This window comes from Silurus aristotelis (assembly GCF_946808225.1).
Source record: "Silurus aristotelis genome assembly, chromosome: 11".
NCBI classification, from domain to species: domain Eukaryota; kingdom Metazoa; phylum Chordata; class Actinopteri; order Siluriformes; family Siluridae; genus Silurus; species Silurus aristotelis.
In genome coordinates this window covers 22299613-22319828 of record NC_139584.1, presented here as the reverse complement: position 1 = coordinate 22319828, position 20216 = coordinate 22299613, and the positions used below count along the sequence as shown (strand labels likewise).

Here is a 20216-nt window from a genome sequence, read left to right as displayed (position 1 = left end):
TTTCCATTTCATCCTTCCAGTTGTGTTACTCATTTCTAAGACAAACCCTTAAACATGATTCTCTTGTAGTTGCAGAGAAATTTATTTCCGATTTCATTTGTTTCTGCTTGTTTTATTATGGACTGCTATCAGAAAAGAGGGAGAGAAATTTGATACCAGACAAGCGCTATGTCTTGTAGAGGAAAGAAGTGGAGTGACAGTTTGGGAGAGAATAATCCCAATCCTGTTTATATAATTGTAATAAGTGCACCGCGTGATGCCATGTGCAAAAAAAATTCTGGGTTTCTTTGTGTGATTATACATTACACAAACAACACATAACAGATGCAACATAGAATACATACTCTTTTCAGGGTGCATTAAACAGAATAATTTTGATACGTAATAAATAATAGCAGTGGTATATATACTATATGGACAAAAGTTTGTGGACACCCGACCATATGATTTGTAATCTGTAATCTTTTTATATATCCCAATCATGGTTAATTTATTTTTAAGAAACGATTTTGGAGTTTGGGTGAGGCAATTTGTGCTCATTCAGCCAGAAGGGTGTTAGTTAGTCAGGTACTGATGTAGGGTGAGGTGAGGAGGCCTGGGTTGCATTCAGTCTTCCAATTCATCCAAAGGTGTTCAGTAGGGTTGAGGTCAGAGCTCTATAGCAGGCCAATCCAACACATGCAAACCACATGGTCATGGAGCTGGCTTTGTGCACAGGGGCAGTGTCATGCTGGAACAGATTCAAGTCTCCTAGTTAGGAAATTTTTATGCTACCGCATCCAAAGACATTCTATACAATTGTGTGCCTCTAACTTTGTTTGCGGAAGAACCACATATAGCTGGAAAAATCAGGGGTCCTAATGCTTTTGTCCATATAGTGTATATGGAGAGAGAGAGAGACATGTGTTATGGATCTTGCACCATTTTAATTTGGATGTTGCGCATCTCTGTTTGCTTGTCTTACATTAGAGAGTGATTTTTCATCTGTGTTTTTGGTATTTAAAAGCCCAGTTTGAACTCTTGTCTCTCTTCCGCGTCGTCGGACACTTGTGATACTATAAAGTTTTTACATAACAGTAGTGTAAATTGCTCTGTTTTGTAAAATTACCTACTGTAATTTGTTATTAGCTAATTACAATAAACTACCCCATACTGATCACCATTCTTTATTGGGACACACCTACACAGTCGGAGACTACCTGTATTTCACAGCATAATTTAAAACGTTTATCTGTAGCATGTACGCTGACAAATCTTTTGCTCGAACTGTGAAGCCTGTTCTGATTATAATTGTGAAAGACAAATGTGAGTTGGACGGAACTAGCAGTCTGATTCTGCATTTTATTTTCCTTTTCTTAAAATGAAAAACAGGATTTTTACCATTTGTACGATTTTTCTGCTTTATTTTAATAAAATTAAACATGTAAGTTTGTTATTTTGAAGAAAACAGAGTTAATCGAATGGTCACTGAAAAACCGGTTATTGTATTATAAGTGGTAAATCAGATCTACTACAGGTAGTCAACTCCTACAGGTAATCTTATTATGTATCTGTATCTGTATCAGTGTTGTCAAAACATTGATCCTCAGGTTCCACGTGTATTAATGGATTGAATAATGTATTGAATACTCCCCACACGTTAAGCTTGTATGTGTGCATGTTTGCATCTTCATAAGAGCGGCCATGTGATTGCATAACCAGGAACTTTTTGCTATAGTTTAAGCTTTACTATAGTAAATGATTGCATAGGTCTCAAGAGCATGATAGCTAACAGATGCCTGTTTGCTTCTGTCTGTCACTTTTCTTTCTTTCTCTCTCTCTCTCTCTCTCTCTCTCTCTCTCTCTCTCTCTCTCTCTCTCTCTCATTAGTCTCATATCCACACTGTTTCATTTTTTTTTTTTTCTCCCTGAAATGTCTTCCCTGTTTCTGCATTTCTCGTTCTGCTCTAAAGTGCTGTTAAGTGCTCGGTGTGTTTAACCAGTAGATGCTGATAGCAGCGTTTCTTTCCGCTCTTCTGTCTCTGTGTCTCCCCCCACTGCCCACATGCATGAACTGCGTGTAAACTGAAAAGGGGTGACGATGGCCGATCTCACCCAGGAGAAGAAGGCAGGAAAGTGGGGCTGGTTCAGTCAGTCCACAGAGACTCAGGGTAAATCCTGCCAACTGAGTTTATTTTGTGTGTGTATGTGAACCAGATAAACAGAAGTGGATCTTTTGAATGAAAAGAAAATAACAGAATTTTTTAACACAGTTAGTTTTCTTAGCTCGGTGAGCACAAATAATTTGGGGCATTCGGACCATAATGCTACTCTCTGGCAGATTGCTGCTGTTTGGTCCTAAGTCCAGTATTCAGTGCCTTTTCCTCTTTTTCTATGGCAAAGTACATTCATTTTAGCATTATTTCAGGGCTCACATTATAGTGGAGTCATCACTGTTTACTGTGTGAATATTTACTAACTAACTAATATTTACTACTAACTATTTTGGAAAAAAAAAATGCTTGTGTTCCTTTTCTTTTGCCGAAATACGAATAGTGACCTATATTGTAGTGTGATGTGTGTGTGTGTGTGTGTGTGTGTGTGTGTGTGTGTGTGTGTGTATACTTTTCTACAGCGAGTATGCCAACCAGCGAGACTGAGTCTGTTAACACAGACAGTCCAAATGGAGACGTTGATAAGATCTGCTGTTGTGGACCAGTCTGGTGAGAATGCATGACCTTTTACACAAATAATGTGTCTTGCAGATGTTTTATTGTTTTGTATCCTCCCCACCCCCCCACCCCCCAAAGGAAACACTTATAATAATACATTTTCTGTTTCACTATTTCACATGGAATAGAGTATTATACAAACAACACTTCTTCAAGATTCAAGATTTTTCTTTTTTTTTCTCCAACTTTTCTTTTCACTGCATTGTTTGTATCCTGCATAATAACTAAGTTTGTAAGAAATAAAAAAAATCTTGAATCTTGAATCAACTGCGCTAGCGTTAGCCGCTAGCCACTTACTGGTAAGCGGCTATGGCTTGCGGTATTGATTCTTTAGCGTTTTCATGCATGTGCAAAACAAATCTTATTTCCAGCACGGACTGAGTAGCCACAGTGACACTGCACCAACTATAGTTTCTTTCTTATACCCCATTTTTGTGTATGTTTTGAAGTTTAAAAATATATATATTTTTAAAACTATGTCCTGCACGTAAAAAAAAAAAAAGTTTTGTAGCGAAAAATTTCTGTATGAATATGTGTACCGTTACCACACACATATATATATATATATATATATATATATATATATATATATATATATATATATATATATATATATACGATATTACTTACGATATTACTTACGATATTGACTTACGATATTTTTGACTTACAATGGGGTCATCGTAACGTATCTCCGTATCTCCATCGTATGTAGAGGACTACCTGTAAATTTTGTGTGTATATATATATATATATATATATATATATATATATATATATATATATATATATATATACACACACAATTAGGAATTAATCATGTATGATCGATGTAATCATATAACTCTAAACCAAAAATCACATATAATACATTATAAGACTTTTTAAAATCTTTATTAATAAAGTTTCTTTTTTTTTATTTTTATTTTTTTACCCCTTATGATTTTTAAATATGGCCTTTTTAGAGTGTTGAGTTTTTTATTACATTTTCAAATTGTAAAAGGATTGGAGCAAATTGTAATATATAGATTGTATTTATTTAAAAACAGTGTGCTTTAAGCGCAGTGCATTTTAAAGTGTGTTAAAATTAACCTCATTATTATGTCACTCTTGCAGTCAAAAAATTACTAAGTCAAAGTTCAGGTCAGTAAACAAGTAAGTGTTTTTTATGCTGTGTTCAACCCCAGCCTTGCATGTCTCATCTTCATTTCCTGTGGAACAAAACAATTCTGCATGTCAGTGTTTGTGTAGCTGTACACCTTTGTTCTTCGAAGCTGTTTGTGCTTTATATTATGCACTTTTATTTTGATTCTTTTAAGCTTGTGAACATCACCAGTCATCACATGTGCGCTCACATACCCACTGTGTAAAATGTGGCATGACTTAATACTATCATTAACACAAAAGAACAAATTTTTTACTGACACCTCCGTTTTTGTGTAGCCGTAGCTGGCGGCGCTGGAATAGATTTTGTCGCAGGAAATGCAGAGCAGCAGTGAAATCGACCACGTTCTACTGGCTGGTCATTGTCCTGGTGTTCCTCAACACTCTCACCATATCCTCTGAACACTACAACCAACCAGTCTGGCTTACTGAAGTACAAGGTACACAACTGTACACACAGCTAAATGAATTTTACACTCATTCTCAATGCAAAACTAAATAGATTTGCCATTTGGGCCAAGCGTTACAATGACAATATACACTGTTTGGACAAAAGTCATTGGGACACCTATCTTTTCCTTTCATATATAGTTCTTCCCCAAACTGTTGCCACAGAGTTGTGGGTAAACCATTGTACAGAATGTCAGTAGCATAAAATCTTCCCTTCACTTAAACTAGGAGACCCAAACCTTTTCCTACGTGCACAATGTGAGCTCCATGAAGATATACTTCACATGGAGGGGAAGATCTTAAGTGGCCCATTATAGAATACTACTGAAAACCTTTGGGATGAATGTGAATGCTGACTGAATCTTGGGACTTTACTAATTGCCTTTTAGCTGAATGAGCAAAAAGCACATTTCAGAATCTAGTGGAACATCTTCCCAGAAGAGTGGAGGTTATAATAACAGCAAATTGAGGCTCAATATGGAATGGTATTTTAGTAGCACATACAAATCTTATGTTAAGGTGTCCACAAGCTTCTGTCCATATAGTGTAGTTTATGGTTTGTGAGTCTATGATTTGTCAAGAATGCATTATAGATTGAGTAAGGGATTACTGATGAAGGGCAATTCAATTATTATATAAATAACACAGACTTAAGGTGGTAACATGAATCAGAGTGACTGTTACAGTGCTTCTGCATTATCCTTACGAAACAATCTGAACTATAAAAACTTTCAGGGTGGATTTTTGAAAAGAACATATTACTAATTATTGCTATAATTATTCTATATAAATGGTAAATTTTTCTTTTTTTGCAGATGTCGCCAACAAAGTTTTGCTGGCCATGTTCACCTGTGAGATGCTGATTAAGATGTACAGCCTGGGTCTACAGGCGTACTTCGTGTCTCTGTTCAACCGCTTTGACTGTTTCGTGGTGTGCGGAGGCATTGTGGAGACCATTCTCGTAGAGCTGGAGATCATGCCACCTCTCGGCATCTCCGTGTTCCGTTGTGTCCGTCTACTCCGGATCTTTAAAGTCACCCGGTGAGTGACGGGAAGAACTTTATATGACAAATAAAAATTTTTAGGGCCTTACTCTTTGTAGATTGCACACACACACACACACACACACACACACACACACACACACACACACACACACACACAAACACATTTGTTTCATGACATTTTTTCCAACCTGTACTACTTACTACCAAAACTCAATAGTTTGTTCAAACTTACAATCCTAATTATGAAAAAAGTTAAATAAAATGTCAAATAAATTAAATGCAATGATTGCAAATCTGATGAACCAATATGTAATTCACAGTAGAACATATAAAACATATTAAGTGTTTGAACTGAGAGAATTAAAACAAAAATAAAAAAAATGAATGTAATTTCTAATTTGATGTTCACTACAAGAAATTGCAGCAAGAAACTAATGAGGTTAATTGACAGCAGGTCAGTATGGTGATTGTGTATAAATAATGTATCTAGAGGCAGCGTCTCTCAGAAGTAAAGATGGGCAGAGCTTTACTAATCTGCAATAGACTGTCTACTAATTGTGGAACAATTTTAGAATAATGTTCAACATCAAACTGCAAATGCTTTGAATATTTCTTTGAGCCCCCAGGTGGCATGATTCTATAAAGGCAATCACTACATGGGCTCAGAGACACCTCCAGAATTCATTGTCTGTGAACACAGTTTGCTGTGTGATCCACAAATGCATATTAAAGCTCGACCATGCCTAGAAGAAGCCATATGTTAGGATGATCAGGAAACACTGCAGTCTTTTATGGGCCCACATGTTTTTTAATGGACTGAGGCAAAGTCGAAATCTCTTCATTTTTTTTGCCAAATCGAAATTTTAAATCTTTTTTTAAATCGTGGATGCCCTCTCCTCTGGAGTAAAGAGGAGAGGGACCATCCGGCTTTTAACACTCAGTTTAGAATCCCGCATCTCTGATGGTATGAGAGTGGATTTGTGCCTATCGAATGGGCAGCTTAATATATAGAAAGGCACCACAAATTGCAAATGTATTTGTGTAGAACAATTTAATATACTATAATTTACTTTTATTCAAAATATATATTTTTATTTCTTCATTTACTTTTTTTTTGTATTTTTAATATATATCATATACAGTGAGGAAAATAAGTATTTAACCACTCTGCTATTTTGCAAGTTCTCCCACTTAGAAATCATGGAGGGGACTGAAATTGTCATCGTAGGTGCATGTCCACTGTGAGAGACATAATCTAAAAAAATAAATCCAGAAATCACAATATATGATTTTTAAACTATTTATTTGTATGATACAGCTGCAAATAAGTATTTGAACACCTGTCTATCAGCTAGAATTCTGACCTTCAAAGACCTGTTAGTCTGCCTTTAAAATGTCCACCTCCACTACATTTATTATCCTAAATTAGATGCACCTGTTTGAGGTCGTTAGCTGCATAAAGACACCTGTCCACCCCATACAATCAGTAAGAATCCAACTACTAACATGGCCAAGACCAAAGAGCTGTCCAAAGACACTAGAGACAAAATTGTACACCTCCACAAGGCTGGAAAGGGCAACGGGGAAATTGCCAAGCAGCTTGGTGAGAAAAGGTTTCTAAGTGGGAGAACTTGCAAAATAGCAGGGTGTTCAAATATTTATTTTTCTTACTGTATTAATGTCTCTACATAGATACATCATCTATTAGCACTTTTTAATGCATTTTAATGTGTTTGATATTTTCTGTGAATAATCACAATACATAATTTGGTTGAACTATAAAAAGTGTTTAACGCAGATTTGATTTAATAACATGTTTGTTATCAATCATATAAATGTCTCTTTGTTTTTTTTTCTCCTGCTTCAGTCACTGGGCATCTTTGAGCAACTTAGTCGCGTCTCTGCTGAACTCCATGAAGTCCATCGCCTCGTTGTTACTGCTGCTCTTCCTCTTCATCATCATCTTCAGCCTGCTAGGCATGCAGCTGTTTGGTGGAAAATTCAACTTTGACGAAACAATGCTTAAACGGAGCACCTTTGACAACTTCCCTCAGGCCTTGCTCACTGTCTTTCAGGTGTGTGTGTGTGCTTTCATAAAGGGTGACACTATAAGCTTTCAGTACACACATCATAATTTCAGGACACACGTCATATAAAACATCCCTGTTCATTTAAGATGTTGATGTGCAACTAGTCACTTGTGAATTGATGAGGCACATTTCTTCTGAAGTTAAAGCAAGTTATTGAAAGACATGCTATTGTTAGCTTTGTACAAAAATAAATAATAATTCTAACCAGGTTGGAATTGAAAAGAGGCAGTTGTGTCGAGTTTTGGCAGAGTATTAACCATCCTCAATTGGATCTTTGGAACCTGACCTGCTTGGGCAGAGTGTAGAGATGAGAAGGTTATAGCTGGACAGAAAAAGGAACTAAAAGAGGCAAAAAAAAGTTATATAATATTTTATATATAATATAGAAAATTACCATTAGATTTATGTATAGCATTGTATTAATTAGACACATCAATTGTTATGTAAGCAGAGGTCTTGTGTGTGTGTGTGTGTGTGTTTTCTCAGATCCTGACAGGTGAGGACTGGAACACAGTGATGTATAATGGGATCATGGCATATGGAGGCCCTTCTTCTTCAGGCATGATGGTGTGCATCTATTTCATCATTCTTTTCATCTGCGGAAACTGTATCCTTTAAAGGATGTCTGCCAATCGTATTGTCGCTAAATGTGGCAGTAGCGGAATATAATACAGTATATATACTCATTGACAACAGTCGATTACTTTCCAATAAAAGCACAGTCCTGAAGTGATTTTTTCATCTCATCTTTAAACGAATAAATTTTTTTATTTTATTAAACAAACGTACATACTTTGAATTTGTTAATATTTATATTGACGTTCCAAAAAGCCAGGAAACAAGTGAGTTCAGACAATCACTTGTGTTAGAATAGCTAATATAAGTCATTCTCTCAAAAAAAACCTTTTATTTTTTTTTTTTTTTTAAGGTTCATTTGACAAAAATGCATTCGTTGTGTTACTCCAAAACGGCAATTCTCTCTGTTTGGAAGCTGCTCTACTGACTTTTAAAAAGCATATTGGAGGCTCCTTTCGTACGAACAAAATCTGCAAAAAAAAACTTCACCGTATCAATAAGTACGCCTGCTTTTTAATCCACTTATGTGAGGACTGGCCATACAAGTAATTAATAATATAGAAACTTTTTACTTGAATTAGTTAGAAATCTTGCAGCCCCAAAATTGCTGTTGTAGAAAATCAATAAGCAATAAACAGTTATGTGGTATAAAAAAAATGATAAAGTAGAAAATATTAAAGACATACATTTGTGGAAACCGGACAATACGTTTTGTACGTGCTTCTTGAACATCCCCCGTTCCACATTTAGTCCCCATTTGCTGTTATAATAACCTCCACTCATCTGGGAAGATGTTCCACTAGGTTTTAGAGGGTTGTGGAGGACATTTGTGCTCACTGAGCTACAAGGGCATTAGTAAAGTCAGCTACTGATGTAGGGTGAGGAGGTCTGGGGTTAGCGTTTACATTTATCCCAAACGTGTTTAGTAAGGTTGAGGTCAGAGAGCTTGTGTTGTGCACAGGAGCGTTGTCATGCTGGAACAGGTTTGGGTCTCATAGTTCAAGTGAAGGTAAAAATGTATTTCTATGAAATCCAAAGACATTCTATACAATTGGTTGCCTCCAACTTTGTGGTGACAGTTTAAAGAAGAACCATTTATGGCTGGAAAAGTCAGGTGTCCCAATTATTTTGTCCATATGGTATATGTGTAGATGACATTTTACTGTTTTTATTCTTTCTTCTAATATTGAACTATCTGTAAATATGTATTCCAAAAACGAAGTGCGCATGCCACATCTTCAGCACGAATCTTATATTTTACTTATTGCATTTTGCAACATTTTTTATTGTCATATGTGATTTGAGAGTTGTCTCTGTGTGTTGCACTTATTTGTGATCCTTGACTATTGGACAAGACATCCTGCTAAATGTCTTTTTGGCCATTGCTGTGGACAACCTGGCTGATGCGGAGAGCCTGAACTCAGCACAAAAAGAGGAAGAGGAAGAGAACAAGAGGAAGAAGAGAGCCAGGTAATTGCTTTACAAACTGAATGTCTTTTTTGGATTTCGGTAGATGCACCTACACGAATGTCCTCCATGAATGCTGCCTACAAATAGGACATTTCAATGAAATAAACGAAAATGAAAAAAAAGATGAACATATCATATGGTTTATTAAGACATTCTCAAGACAAGTCTACTTGCAATTGTCATTAGAAAAGTAGTACAGTTTGGGGTCATAATTTTACGTAGGCCTTGACGAAGCTGTAAAAATGCAAAAGACTATTTATTATTTAGTCATTCATTCTTTTATTTAATACTTTCCCGAATTTGCACAATTGAAACGTTCCAGAATTTAACTTGCTCGTTAATAATGTGTGCTTTTACCTAAATGATCACTGATTTCTCATAAGACTAATTATCCAGAAAATGCACATTTGGCTTAGTGTACAGCAGCTTCTGCATATTTGACCCCATTTCCAACAGCAGATAAATGATTTTGAGATAACTAAGGGACTTGTACACTATTGCAAAATATCCACACATCTATTTGCTTAAACGAAGGCAACATGATACATTAAGGGCCATGATACATTTAGGAGAAGGGGTTGTAAACTTTTAAACCAAATGATTGATTATTATTTTGTTAAAAAAAACAAAATACAAAACTTTTATTTTTCATTTAGTAATGCCCTATTAGAGACACAGAAAATCTTTACATTGCCCAGAAGATAAAAACAGCTAATCTCACAACATATACTTGTATCATAGTTCTGTTTTGTGATATTTAACAATGCAGAATTTTGACGTTTCACAAAAAAGGAGGCACAAAGATGGAGGCACACAATTGTTGTCTTTGTACACGATAGCATTAAATTAAGAGACCTCAACTTGTTCCAGCATGACAGTGCCCTCTGCACAAAGCAAGCTCCATGAAGATATGCTTTATATGGGTTGGAGTAAAAGATCTTGAGTGGCCTGCTTTAGAGCTCTGACCTTAACCCTACTGAACACATTTGGGATGATTTGGAAAGCTGACTGCACCTCAGGCCTCCTCACCTCACCCTACATCAGTACCTGACTTTACTAATGCTTTTGTCCACAACCACACTCCAAAATATAGTCCAGAAGCATGGAGGTTATTATACCAGTAAAGAGGGACAAGGTGTGGAATGGGATGTTTAAAAATCACATACAAATATTACGATCAGGTATACAGTCCACATATATACAGTGGTGTGAAAAAGTGTTTGCCCCCTTCCTGATTTCTTACTTTATTTGCATGTTTGTGACATTTTAATGTTTCAGATCATCAAACTAATTTAAATATTAGTAAAAAATAACACAAGTGAGCACAACATGCAGTTTTTACCAACGTGAACAGAGGGAAAACAAGATCAAAATCTACATGCCCCCCCTGTTAAAACTGTGGTTTGACACACCTGAGTTCCATTTCTCAAGCCACACCCAGGCCTTGTAGTGAGTCCATATAGTGAATGTGGTATCCAAGACACTTGCTTGTTTACTTTGAGCCATATGTACGCATAAATAATGTTTTAAAAGGTATTCATATGACAAATGGAAAGCAGCATCATCCGTGATTTGCGTAAGAAAACGACTGCCCTTAGACATCTACTGAATTTGTTTTAAATAAACATGTTCTAAAATGTTTTATTTTTTTGGAGATATTGTGTTGAAATTCTTGTCGATGGTACAAGATTGTGATGCAAATGTCATCCTTTAATAAACAAAACTCTTCCTTTAGGAAAGGTAGCATGGAGAGAAAGGAAGATGATAAAGGGGGTGAAGATGGAGGAACTAAGGTATTTTTTTTAAGACTTTCCTATGAATGTTGGATGTTCCTAATGGAGGTGTCTACACATTTATAATAATATTATGTGTTACTTGTTTGGCAGGTTGCATTAGAAGAGGACACAGGAGATGAAGAACGAGAGGCTGTTAATTCTACAGGTGCACTTTCTGATTCATTGGATTTTACGATAAACACTATAAAGATGGACTGATATACTTGAAGACATGCTCCCTGATACTGTATGTGCATGCATATACAGAGGTGGATGATGACCCAGATGTGCCATCAGAACCCCGTCCCCAGAGGCTGTCAGACTTTAGCCTCAAAGAGAAGGTCCAGCCAATTCCTGAGGGAACCGCTTTCTTCATTTTCAGCCACACTAATCCGTGAGAGACGAACACACAAAGCTATTACACACACACACTAACACAGTCTGAATTTTCACACAAAAATGTTTTCATCTTCCAACATTTTAACAAGTATATGTGACAAAAAAAGGCTGTTTATATGTTCTGGAGGGGGACATACAATACATTAATTTTCCACAGATTCCGCATGGGCTGCTATCGCCTGATCAACCACCAGATCTTCACCAACATTACCCTAGTCTTCATCATGCTCAGCTCCTTCTCGCTGGCAGCCGAGGACCCCATTCGGAGCACCTCATCACGGAACATTGTAAGATCTTCCCTTAAGTACTTTCAGTATGTATTGTATTAATTTATATATATTTATTTTCTCAATTCTAACACCATGAATTCTTTATAAAAGCATTCCAGAGTTTCACCTGGAAACAAATGGCTTATGAACTTTCTTCATGCAGTTTAAAAGGAATGGTTTATTCAAAAATGGAATTTACAAAAAATTCCCACTTACCCCAAATGTAGTTATTCAGATATTAATATTAATCTGTAGATTTGTACTGAAGCTCTTTGACTAATGTAGATAACAACTAATAGAAATCTATCTTACCCAGAATATATTACATGAATACAAGCTCAAATCTTCAAATATCTGATTCAAAAGTATTCAAGTTATGCAATAATTGTTTCAATAAATGGTTTTAATAAATTAATTGTCTGAACAATTCTGCCTTCAAATATTGTGGCCTGGGGTTGTGTGCTGTCAACATCACTCATTTAAATGCAACCACAAAATGTTCATTTTGCATAAGACAGTGCCAAAATTTCTGCAATCAAAACATGGGTGTCACCTGACAATTCCATGGCACGCCCCAAAAGATCCTCCACCTTACAATTCTAACTCACTGCCATGCCAACTACACTATTACCTGTAACTTATATCTTCTGTATTAACTTATTTTTTTAGTCTGTTGTCTAAAGCAAGGTTTCTCAAATGCTTTGCAGTCTGGGACCTCTTTAACTATTTAAATTCATTCCATAAACCCTGTGTCAACATAAATACAACTAGGCTCACCACTGAGACCACCTTCATGCTTTAGGATGGTTCCTGGACCCCAAGTTGAGACTCTTTAGTGTAGATATTAGGGGTGTAACTTTACACAAAATTAACTTTTCACTTTTTCCCCTCTGGTTTTAAGTCACGGTTCGGTATAATTTCGGGTACGGTTAAGGGGAAGAAATGCAAAACATAAAATTGCTTTTTTATTTTATTTATTTTTTTAACGCAGTTGATTATTATTATTAACATTTGTGATTAGCAATATTTGAACAGCTTACATTTAAAAAAACACTTTCAAATAAAATGCCTGCTTCGTTAAATTTAATAAATGTAAATATATATAAATATACTAGCTGAAAGTACCCGTGCTTCGCTACGGAAGGCAGAACACTAAGCAATATGGCAATAAGCAGTAAGCACTGAGCAGGACTGGATGATTAGAGATCAGAACGTAACGTCAACAAATAACGTACTACCCCTTTGTAGTACCGATACAGGGCAAACTACTTCGAAAATAATTTTTACCGTGCATCTAACATCTAATAAGAAACAATGTACTAAAATTCATTAGGATCCGTAATGTTATTTCGAAGAATTTACAATGCGTTAAAAATCGCGTTTTTCGCGAGTTAGCCGCGATCCAGGGCGAATTTTTCAAAACCCTTTCTTAGTGAGCACCTAAGACCCAAGAGGAAGGTATGTTCCAAATTTCATTGCAATCCGTTCAGTGGTTTTTGAGATTTCGTGATGAGTGAGTGAGTCAGTCAGTGGTATTTGAGCTTTATATTTATATATTTATATATATATATATATATATATATATATATATATATATATATATATATACACACACACATTAAATTAACGTTAATTAATAATCATTTTACATTTAATATTACATTTTCTAACGATATGATCGACTTAACTGTTCTGCTTATTTCAGCATACTTTAAGAAATGTTTTTATTCCTTTCATACCTTATTCACTCACTCCCTCGATATGGAATTGTTAAGTTTTTTTTTCTTTTAAGAGAAATTTTTGAAGCTGGACATAAAACGCTAAAGAATCCATAGCGAAGTGGCTAGTGGCTAATGTTAGCGCTATGAATTCTTTAGCGTTTTCTTACTTGCGCAAAACAAATCATTCCGGTACGGAGTAAGAAGCCACAGTGGCACTGCGCTAACTCTAGTTTCTTTTTTTTTACTTATGGCATTGTTGTGTATTTTCTCAAGTTTAAAAATAAAAAATATTTTGCGGACCACCACTAAATTTGTTCCTGAGTGAACTTAAATTTGATCTATGTTCCGCATGTATTGTAGAAAGGATTGCATTGGGTACATGGGTGCACTGAACCGAAAGCCCTGAAACGAAAAACTTCGCTACGAATATGTGTACTGTTACACCCCTAGTAGACATCATTGCAAAATCTGGCCTACTTCTTAACCATAACCTGCAGTTTGTTACACTCACAGAGTTTAGATACTTGGTGACTTTTTGTACATTTCTACAGATTTCTATTACTGTATCCTGAGCCACATTAGATGTTTTGACATCGTGTAAGCATATCCATTGCCTTGCATAAATATACCCTGCTTTCTTTTTTTCATGTCTGTGAGCTGATAAAAGGCACCTGAAATACCAGGGGTAACTCAGAAACAGCTGGAGATATATCTTAGATGAGAGAATCTTATCAAAGGGCAGCCACTGCTAGGACACAAAGGTGCTAATAATTCTGGAAAGGAACATACTGTACATTAGCTGATCTCCTTTCTCACATTTCCACAGGTTCTATGTGGACTTTCTTTAAATGTGACCATCTTGGCTGTGTAGAACAGGGGCAATCCATTTAAAAATCCCATTTGGAGTTTGCCAATTCTCAGGTACTAAAGGGTTCTACAATTCCAGGTTGTAGCTCAAATTGCAAAATGTAGCGATGTGTAAAGGGGCATCAAGTCACTGATTTTCAAAGCAGGGAAATTATACTTATGCAAGGCACTATATATGACTTTCATTATTCGGTATCTACATTAGCCTCATGGCTCTAGTTAGATATCCACCGGCATGGCTGTTTAACTTCACAGGGGTAAGGAGAAAGTTCTGTAAATGAGACTTGTCACCAAAAACGCAACTTGTTGTCTTTACTTAACTGTCATGTTGCCCTTTTACAGATTCTTGGTTATTTTGACTATGCCTTCACAGCTATCTTTACAGTAGAGATCCTACTGAAGGTAAATGCTTTTCCATGCCTTGATGTTTTGTACTAGCTTAGCATTGTTAATGGTATGACTCTTGCCTCCACAGGTCCTAGGCTATGCCGATTATGTCTTCACTAGTATATTTACCTTTGAGATCATATTAAAGGTAAACTCGTTTCCCTGGCATGGTCGGCCTTGCTGCATCACCGTTTTGTCAAGTCGTCTCACAGAGGCCATTGCACTGTTACTTGTTTGTGTAACATCACTCCTCTTCATAAGATATTTAAAAATCATTCCCGTTTGGCATGTGTTCAACTATGTGTTATAGTATAAAGTCAAATAGTCCTATGTTATAAGATCTGTAATTTGCTGGCAATAGGGTTGGTTATTATAGTGCAGTGTAAAATGACTAAATAAAATGTGGAAATCAGATTTTTAAACCAACACCCCAAACTTAGCAGCATAGAAACCATTATTTTCTTTTAAACATGTGTCAGGGTTTAAACATTAGCTTCAGGTTTGCCTACTGTGAGATGTTTGCTTCGGTGCAAGAGGTTGCATGGTGTCCATTACCATAAATGCCATATTCATGCAAACGTATTCATGCACATGCACATCATGAAACATCGCATCTGCACTTTTGTCTGTACTTCGGTGCATTAAAAGTGAGAAAAAAATGCTCTTCTGGAATCAGAGGTTTTCCCAGTAGAGTGTTTTCAGATTGAATGGACTACTTTGTCATCCTGTACGAAATGAATTTTCACTGTCTTGTGTTATTATCCCAGTCCTTTTCTGAAAAAAAAAATAAAATAAATAATAATAATAATTGCATGTTTATCACAAGGAGCTATAGCACTCAAGGAAGATTTCTGAGACTGTGTTTGAAAACACTGTCTGGTTTGCCTTATTTTGTTGGTATTTTTTGTTGCCTGCAGTGGCTGGTGAATAGTAGAATGCTGATTTAAAGCCCCCTTTGTTTGGCTTGGACACAGTGTTATGTTGTCTAATTGTTTTAGTGTCGACCTTCTGAGTGGTGTTTCGTCTGGTGGATTTCGGAGGATTCGAAAGTCATTTCATACTTCACAAGGCACAATCTGTTGTGAAACTGGAAGTCTGCCCTGGTCCTTTTTTGATGACAATGAATTCCAAATCTCAACTGGCAATTAACATTAGAAGAAAGACCTATAATCTTACATGATAATCCTAGTGATCAGCAGTTACAGCTGTAATGTTCTATCACACAATTATGGCCCACTTATCAACCTGATAGTCTATATTACTGTACCCTGAAATGCCTAGAAATATGACTCAGTAGATTCTTAAAATGAACTCAGCAGTCATATTGTCAGACCTGTCCATTAAAGGAACATTTCCCATATAAAACATGTTGATATTAAACGATACAGGTTTTTTTTTTTTATTTACCTGTCACATGTACATTAAAGCACAGTGAAATTCTTTTTTTCTCCTATCCCAACGATGTTAAGAGACTGGGGTCAGAGTGTAGGGTCAGTCATGATACAGCGCCTCTGGTGGAGAACGGGTTAAGTGCATTACTCAAGGGCCTTCCAGTGGCATTTTGGTGATGCTGGATCTTAAACCCCTGACCTTATGATTAGTAAACCAGAGCCATAACCACTGAACCACCACTGTCCATTGTCCTATTCACTACAAACAAGAGTTTCCTGTACTTGGAAAAGGACAAAGCAAGTTTTTGTTCTTGATCTGCACAAATCGTTCTAATTGCTCTTGCCACTAATGGCTGTTTTTAGTTTACTGCTGGATGAAAAACTCACGGTGGTTTCAGTGGTAGTGGCATAGTCATACAAACAAATGTTCTCTAATTTGCAGGCATGAAAATGTTTGTGTATAAAATGTTTCCATGTAGTGCATTGCTGTCTACTAGTGTCAGAACTAACTTCTCAAGAGATCTGTTCCTAATTGTATGGACCTAATTGTCTTCATGTCCTGAAAGTGGTAACATAGGTATAATCAAAATAATCCTATTTGCCAAAGTGTTCTTGGCGTTTGGTCACAACATGATGCATTCAACACACAGCTCTTAGACAAAACAGCACAATACTATCTTTATATACTGGAAATATATAAAAAAAAAAATTCTGACTAATTGCATTATATAATAAATAATGGCAAAGGTTTGTGGACACCTGACTATATGTGCTTTTTTAAACATTCCATTTCACAATTAGTTTTAATTTGCATGTATAATAACTTCCACTCATCTGGGAAGATGTTTCACTAGATCTTAGAGTGTGGTGAAGGAGATTTGTGCCACAAGGGTTGTAGTCAGGTACTGATGTAGGGTGAGGAGGTTAAGGGTGCAGTCAGCGTAACAATTCATCCCAAAGGTGTTTAATAGGCTTGAAGTCGGGACGCTGTAAGAGGCCACCCAAGATCTTCCACTCCAACCCATGTAAAGTATATCTTCATGGAGCTCCCTTTGTGCACAGGGGCATTGCTATTCTGGAACAGGTCTGGGGATTTTCAAGTGAAAGGAAAATGTAATTCTACTGTCTCCAAAGGCATCCTGTACAACTGTGTGCCTAAAACTTTGTGGTAGGTTTGGTGAAAAACCATATATGGCTAGTAAAGTCAGGTGTCCCAATACTTTTGTCCACATAGTAAATATAGTAATGAACAATTACTTATAATAAAGCAATATTATTATTATTTAAATGATACATCCTTACAGTAAAATTATAACATTTGAACCACTACTACAATTATTCAGAATAGGATTTGCAGGATTGCTACTAACTGGCAGGTCAGCAGTATAGTGGTTCCTGAATGCTAGCTAGCCTGTTAACAACAGAAAATTGCCTTTGGGTAGAAGCTGTTTCAATGACATTTGGGCTCTCCATGTCCATTTTACCAGCCATTTGCCATACCAGCTGCTGTTCAAAAACCGCCAGCTGTCATTGCAACTTCGTTAATTTCAACCACTTTGTTTTGTTGTGTGGCTGCCAGTGTGAACACAGGGTTATGGGGAAGGTCTGTGAATTGCAATAAGGCAAACAGGAAATTAATGTTTGTTGTAATTACACAGTTGCCGTAGCTTGATGTTGATATTGAAGAAAAAATGGAATATCCCACTGAGTATTCAGAGGCAAAACCGTAATCCAACTAAAACAATAACACTGTCCTGAATGATTTAATATCACTTAATCACACATACTTGAAAGGCTTATACATGTATAAGCTGTAGTATGTGTTGATCTAATGTTATTTTTTCTATATAATGTATTTATGTATTTTGACCTGTTCTTTAAACCTGGTGACATTTTCATTTAGATGACGGCCTATGGTGCGTTCTTGCACAAAGGAGCATTCTGCAGAAACTACTTCAACCTGCTGGATTTGCTAGTCGTTGGAGTCTCTTTGGTGTCGTTTGGCATACAGTATGTACCTTACATCACAAAGACAGCAACAATACCAAAAAGAAACAGCAATATTTAAAAATTACAATTAAAATTGCTTAATGCAACTACATGAGCTGTGTATGAGATGAGAAAAAATGATTTATTAGAGTTATTTAAAGGTGTTATTTATGCTTTATTAATAAATACAGACATATTTGAGTTTCTTGTTTAACGTCAACTGCTGAGAAAATTGAACAGAAGAGTATGTTGTGAAGTGTGTTGTGTTCACAGGTCCTCAGCCATCTCTGTTGTAAAGATTCTAAGAGTACTGCGAGTGCTTCGTCCTCTTCGAGCCATCAACAGGGCCAAAGGACTGAAAGTAAGACCAGCTCTCTGATTCTAAAAACAGAAAATCTGTCGAGATCAGCTGTTTTGGAGTATAAGCATGTGCCAGCCGTAAACTACCCATTATTGGAGGCTAATACAATACTAGCAATTTACAGTTAGCATGCCTGATGACTAATTGTATGCAATGCATTAAATACAGAGTAAATAAGTCTTTTTTTTGTCTATTTTTATTAAGTCCAGAGGTTTGATTAATATAATGCACATTTGCATAATGGTTTTAGTCGTCCATTAATTGTCATTTAAGTCAAATTAAGTTGTTAAGTGAATACTTTACCTTTCATTGATTGATTCAGTTGATCATGCTACATGTCAATGATTTGTGACTTACAGTATTATCATTTACACAGCCCTTTTTTGGATGTTTGAACAGCCACCAAGGGTTGTTTTTTATATATATATATATATATATATATATATATATATATATATATATATATATATATATATATATATATATATATATATTGTATCAATGTTCTTTGTTTGGGACACAATCTATGCTTTTATCAAATCGGGCAACTTGGAGACAGATACAGTCATATGAATGCAGTTATTGTGGCATTGTTGGTTTCTTAAACAGTACAGTAGCCACTGATCTCTCAGAAATATCTCCCATAAATTTCCAATAAATAAACCTTTTGAATTTGAGTTTCATGCAATTTGCTCTTTATAGCACGTGGTGCAGTGTGTGTTTGTGGCCATCAGAACCATCGGCAACATCATGATCGTCACCACTCTGCTGCAGTTTATGTTCGCCTGTATTGGGGTGCAGCTCTTCAAGGTAGATTGATCAAAAACTGTAATTTATGTAATCTTTTGAATTAGGGTATAACGTTCATTGTCCGTTTTTCTCTAGGGGAAGTTTTACCGCTGTACAGATGATGCCAAATACAGTGAAGCAGAATGCAAGTGAGTGCTTAGAGTCTAAAATTATAGTCGGGTCCATTCTTTTTCTTTTTTCTCCACACCAACAAAGTGGATTTGAAACAAAGCAATCAAGATATAATTGTGTCAACTTTCAGCTTTTATTCAGTGGGTTTGACAAAAATAGGATATTCTTTAATAATTACAGCCATTTTTTAAATAAAATAATTTACAATAATTTATAAATTTTTATAATAAGTAATAATAATCACAGCCACATTTTTTGCCATAGTACCTCTATTTTCCCAGGCTCATAAATATTTGGAAAAAACTTAACATGCGAAATATAAAAGATAATTTTGTTTTAAATTGGATGCAAATTCTTTGTAGTCACTGACTGTTTGGAGTGATTACCAAGAACCGAGGCTCCTCCCTTGAGAATTATTCACTGGACTTAGATTTCCATAAAAACCTAAAATAAAAAAATGGGGGTCAATAGTGTTCTATAACTATTGACCGGTAGTAAACTTACCCATAACACTGCCTCTATGTTTGACAGATGATGTGGTATGCTTTGGATCACCAGTCCTTCCTTTTCTTCTCTATACTCTTTCAAACAAGTGTTTTTCTGTTACTCTTTAGTTCATATTCTAAAAAGAATCTTGAATTAGGCAGGCTGTTCTTTTAAGATACTTC

At 35.9% G+C, this 20216-nt stretch overlaps 1 protein-coding gene across 1 annotated transcript in view; it reads left to right on the top strand.

Moving 5' to 3' along the window:
• cacna1db (calcium channel, voltage-dependent, L type, alpha 1D subunit, b) overlaps window positions 1–20216 on the top strand; it is a 120654-nt gene that overhangs the window by 76999 nt on the left and 23439 nt on the right. The window contains 18 exon segments of the mRNA XM_083554637.1: window positions 2073–2150; window positions 2615–2702; window positions 3828–3854; window positions 4155–4315; window positions 5141–5366; window positions 7200–7407; window positions 7909–8029; window positions 9354–9468; window positions 11204–11261; window positions 11355–11409; window positions 11511–11637; window positions 11800–11929; window positions 14842–14901; window positions 14975–15034; window positions 18181–18287; window positions 18540–18627; window positions 19330–19437; window positions 19513–19565. Coding sequence (XP_083410763.1) covers window positions 2073–2150; window positions 2615–2702; window positions 3828–3854; window positions 4155–4315; window positions 5141–5366; window positions 7200–7407; window positions 7909–8029; window positions 9354–9468; window positions 11204–11261; window positions 11355–11409; window positions 11511–11637; window positions 11800–11929; window positions 14842–14901; window positions 14975–15034; window positions 18181–18287; window positions 18540–18627; window positions 19330–19437; window positions 19513–19565 — 1870 coding nt within the window.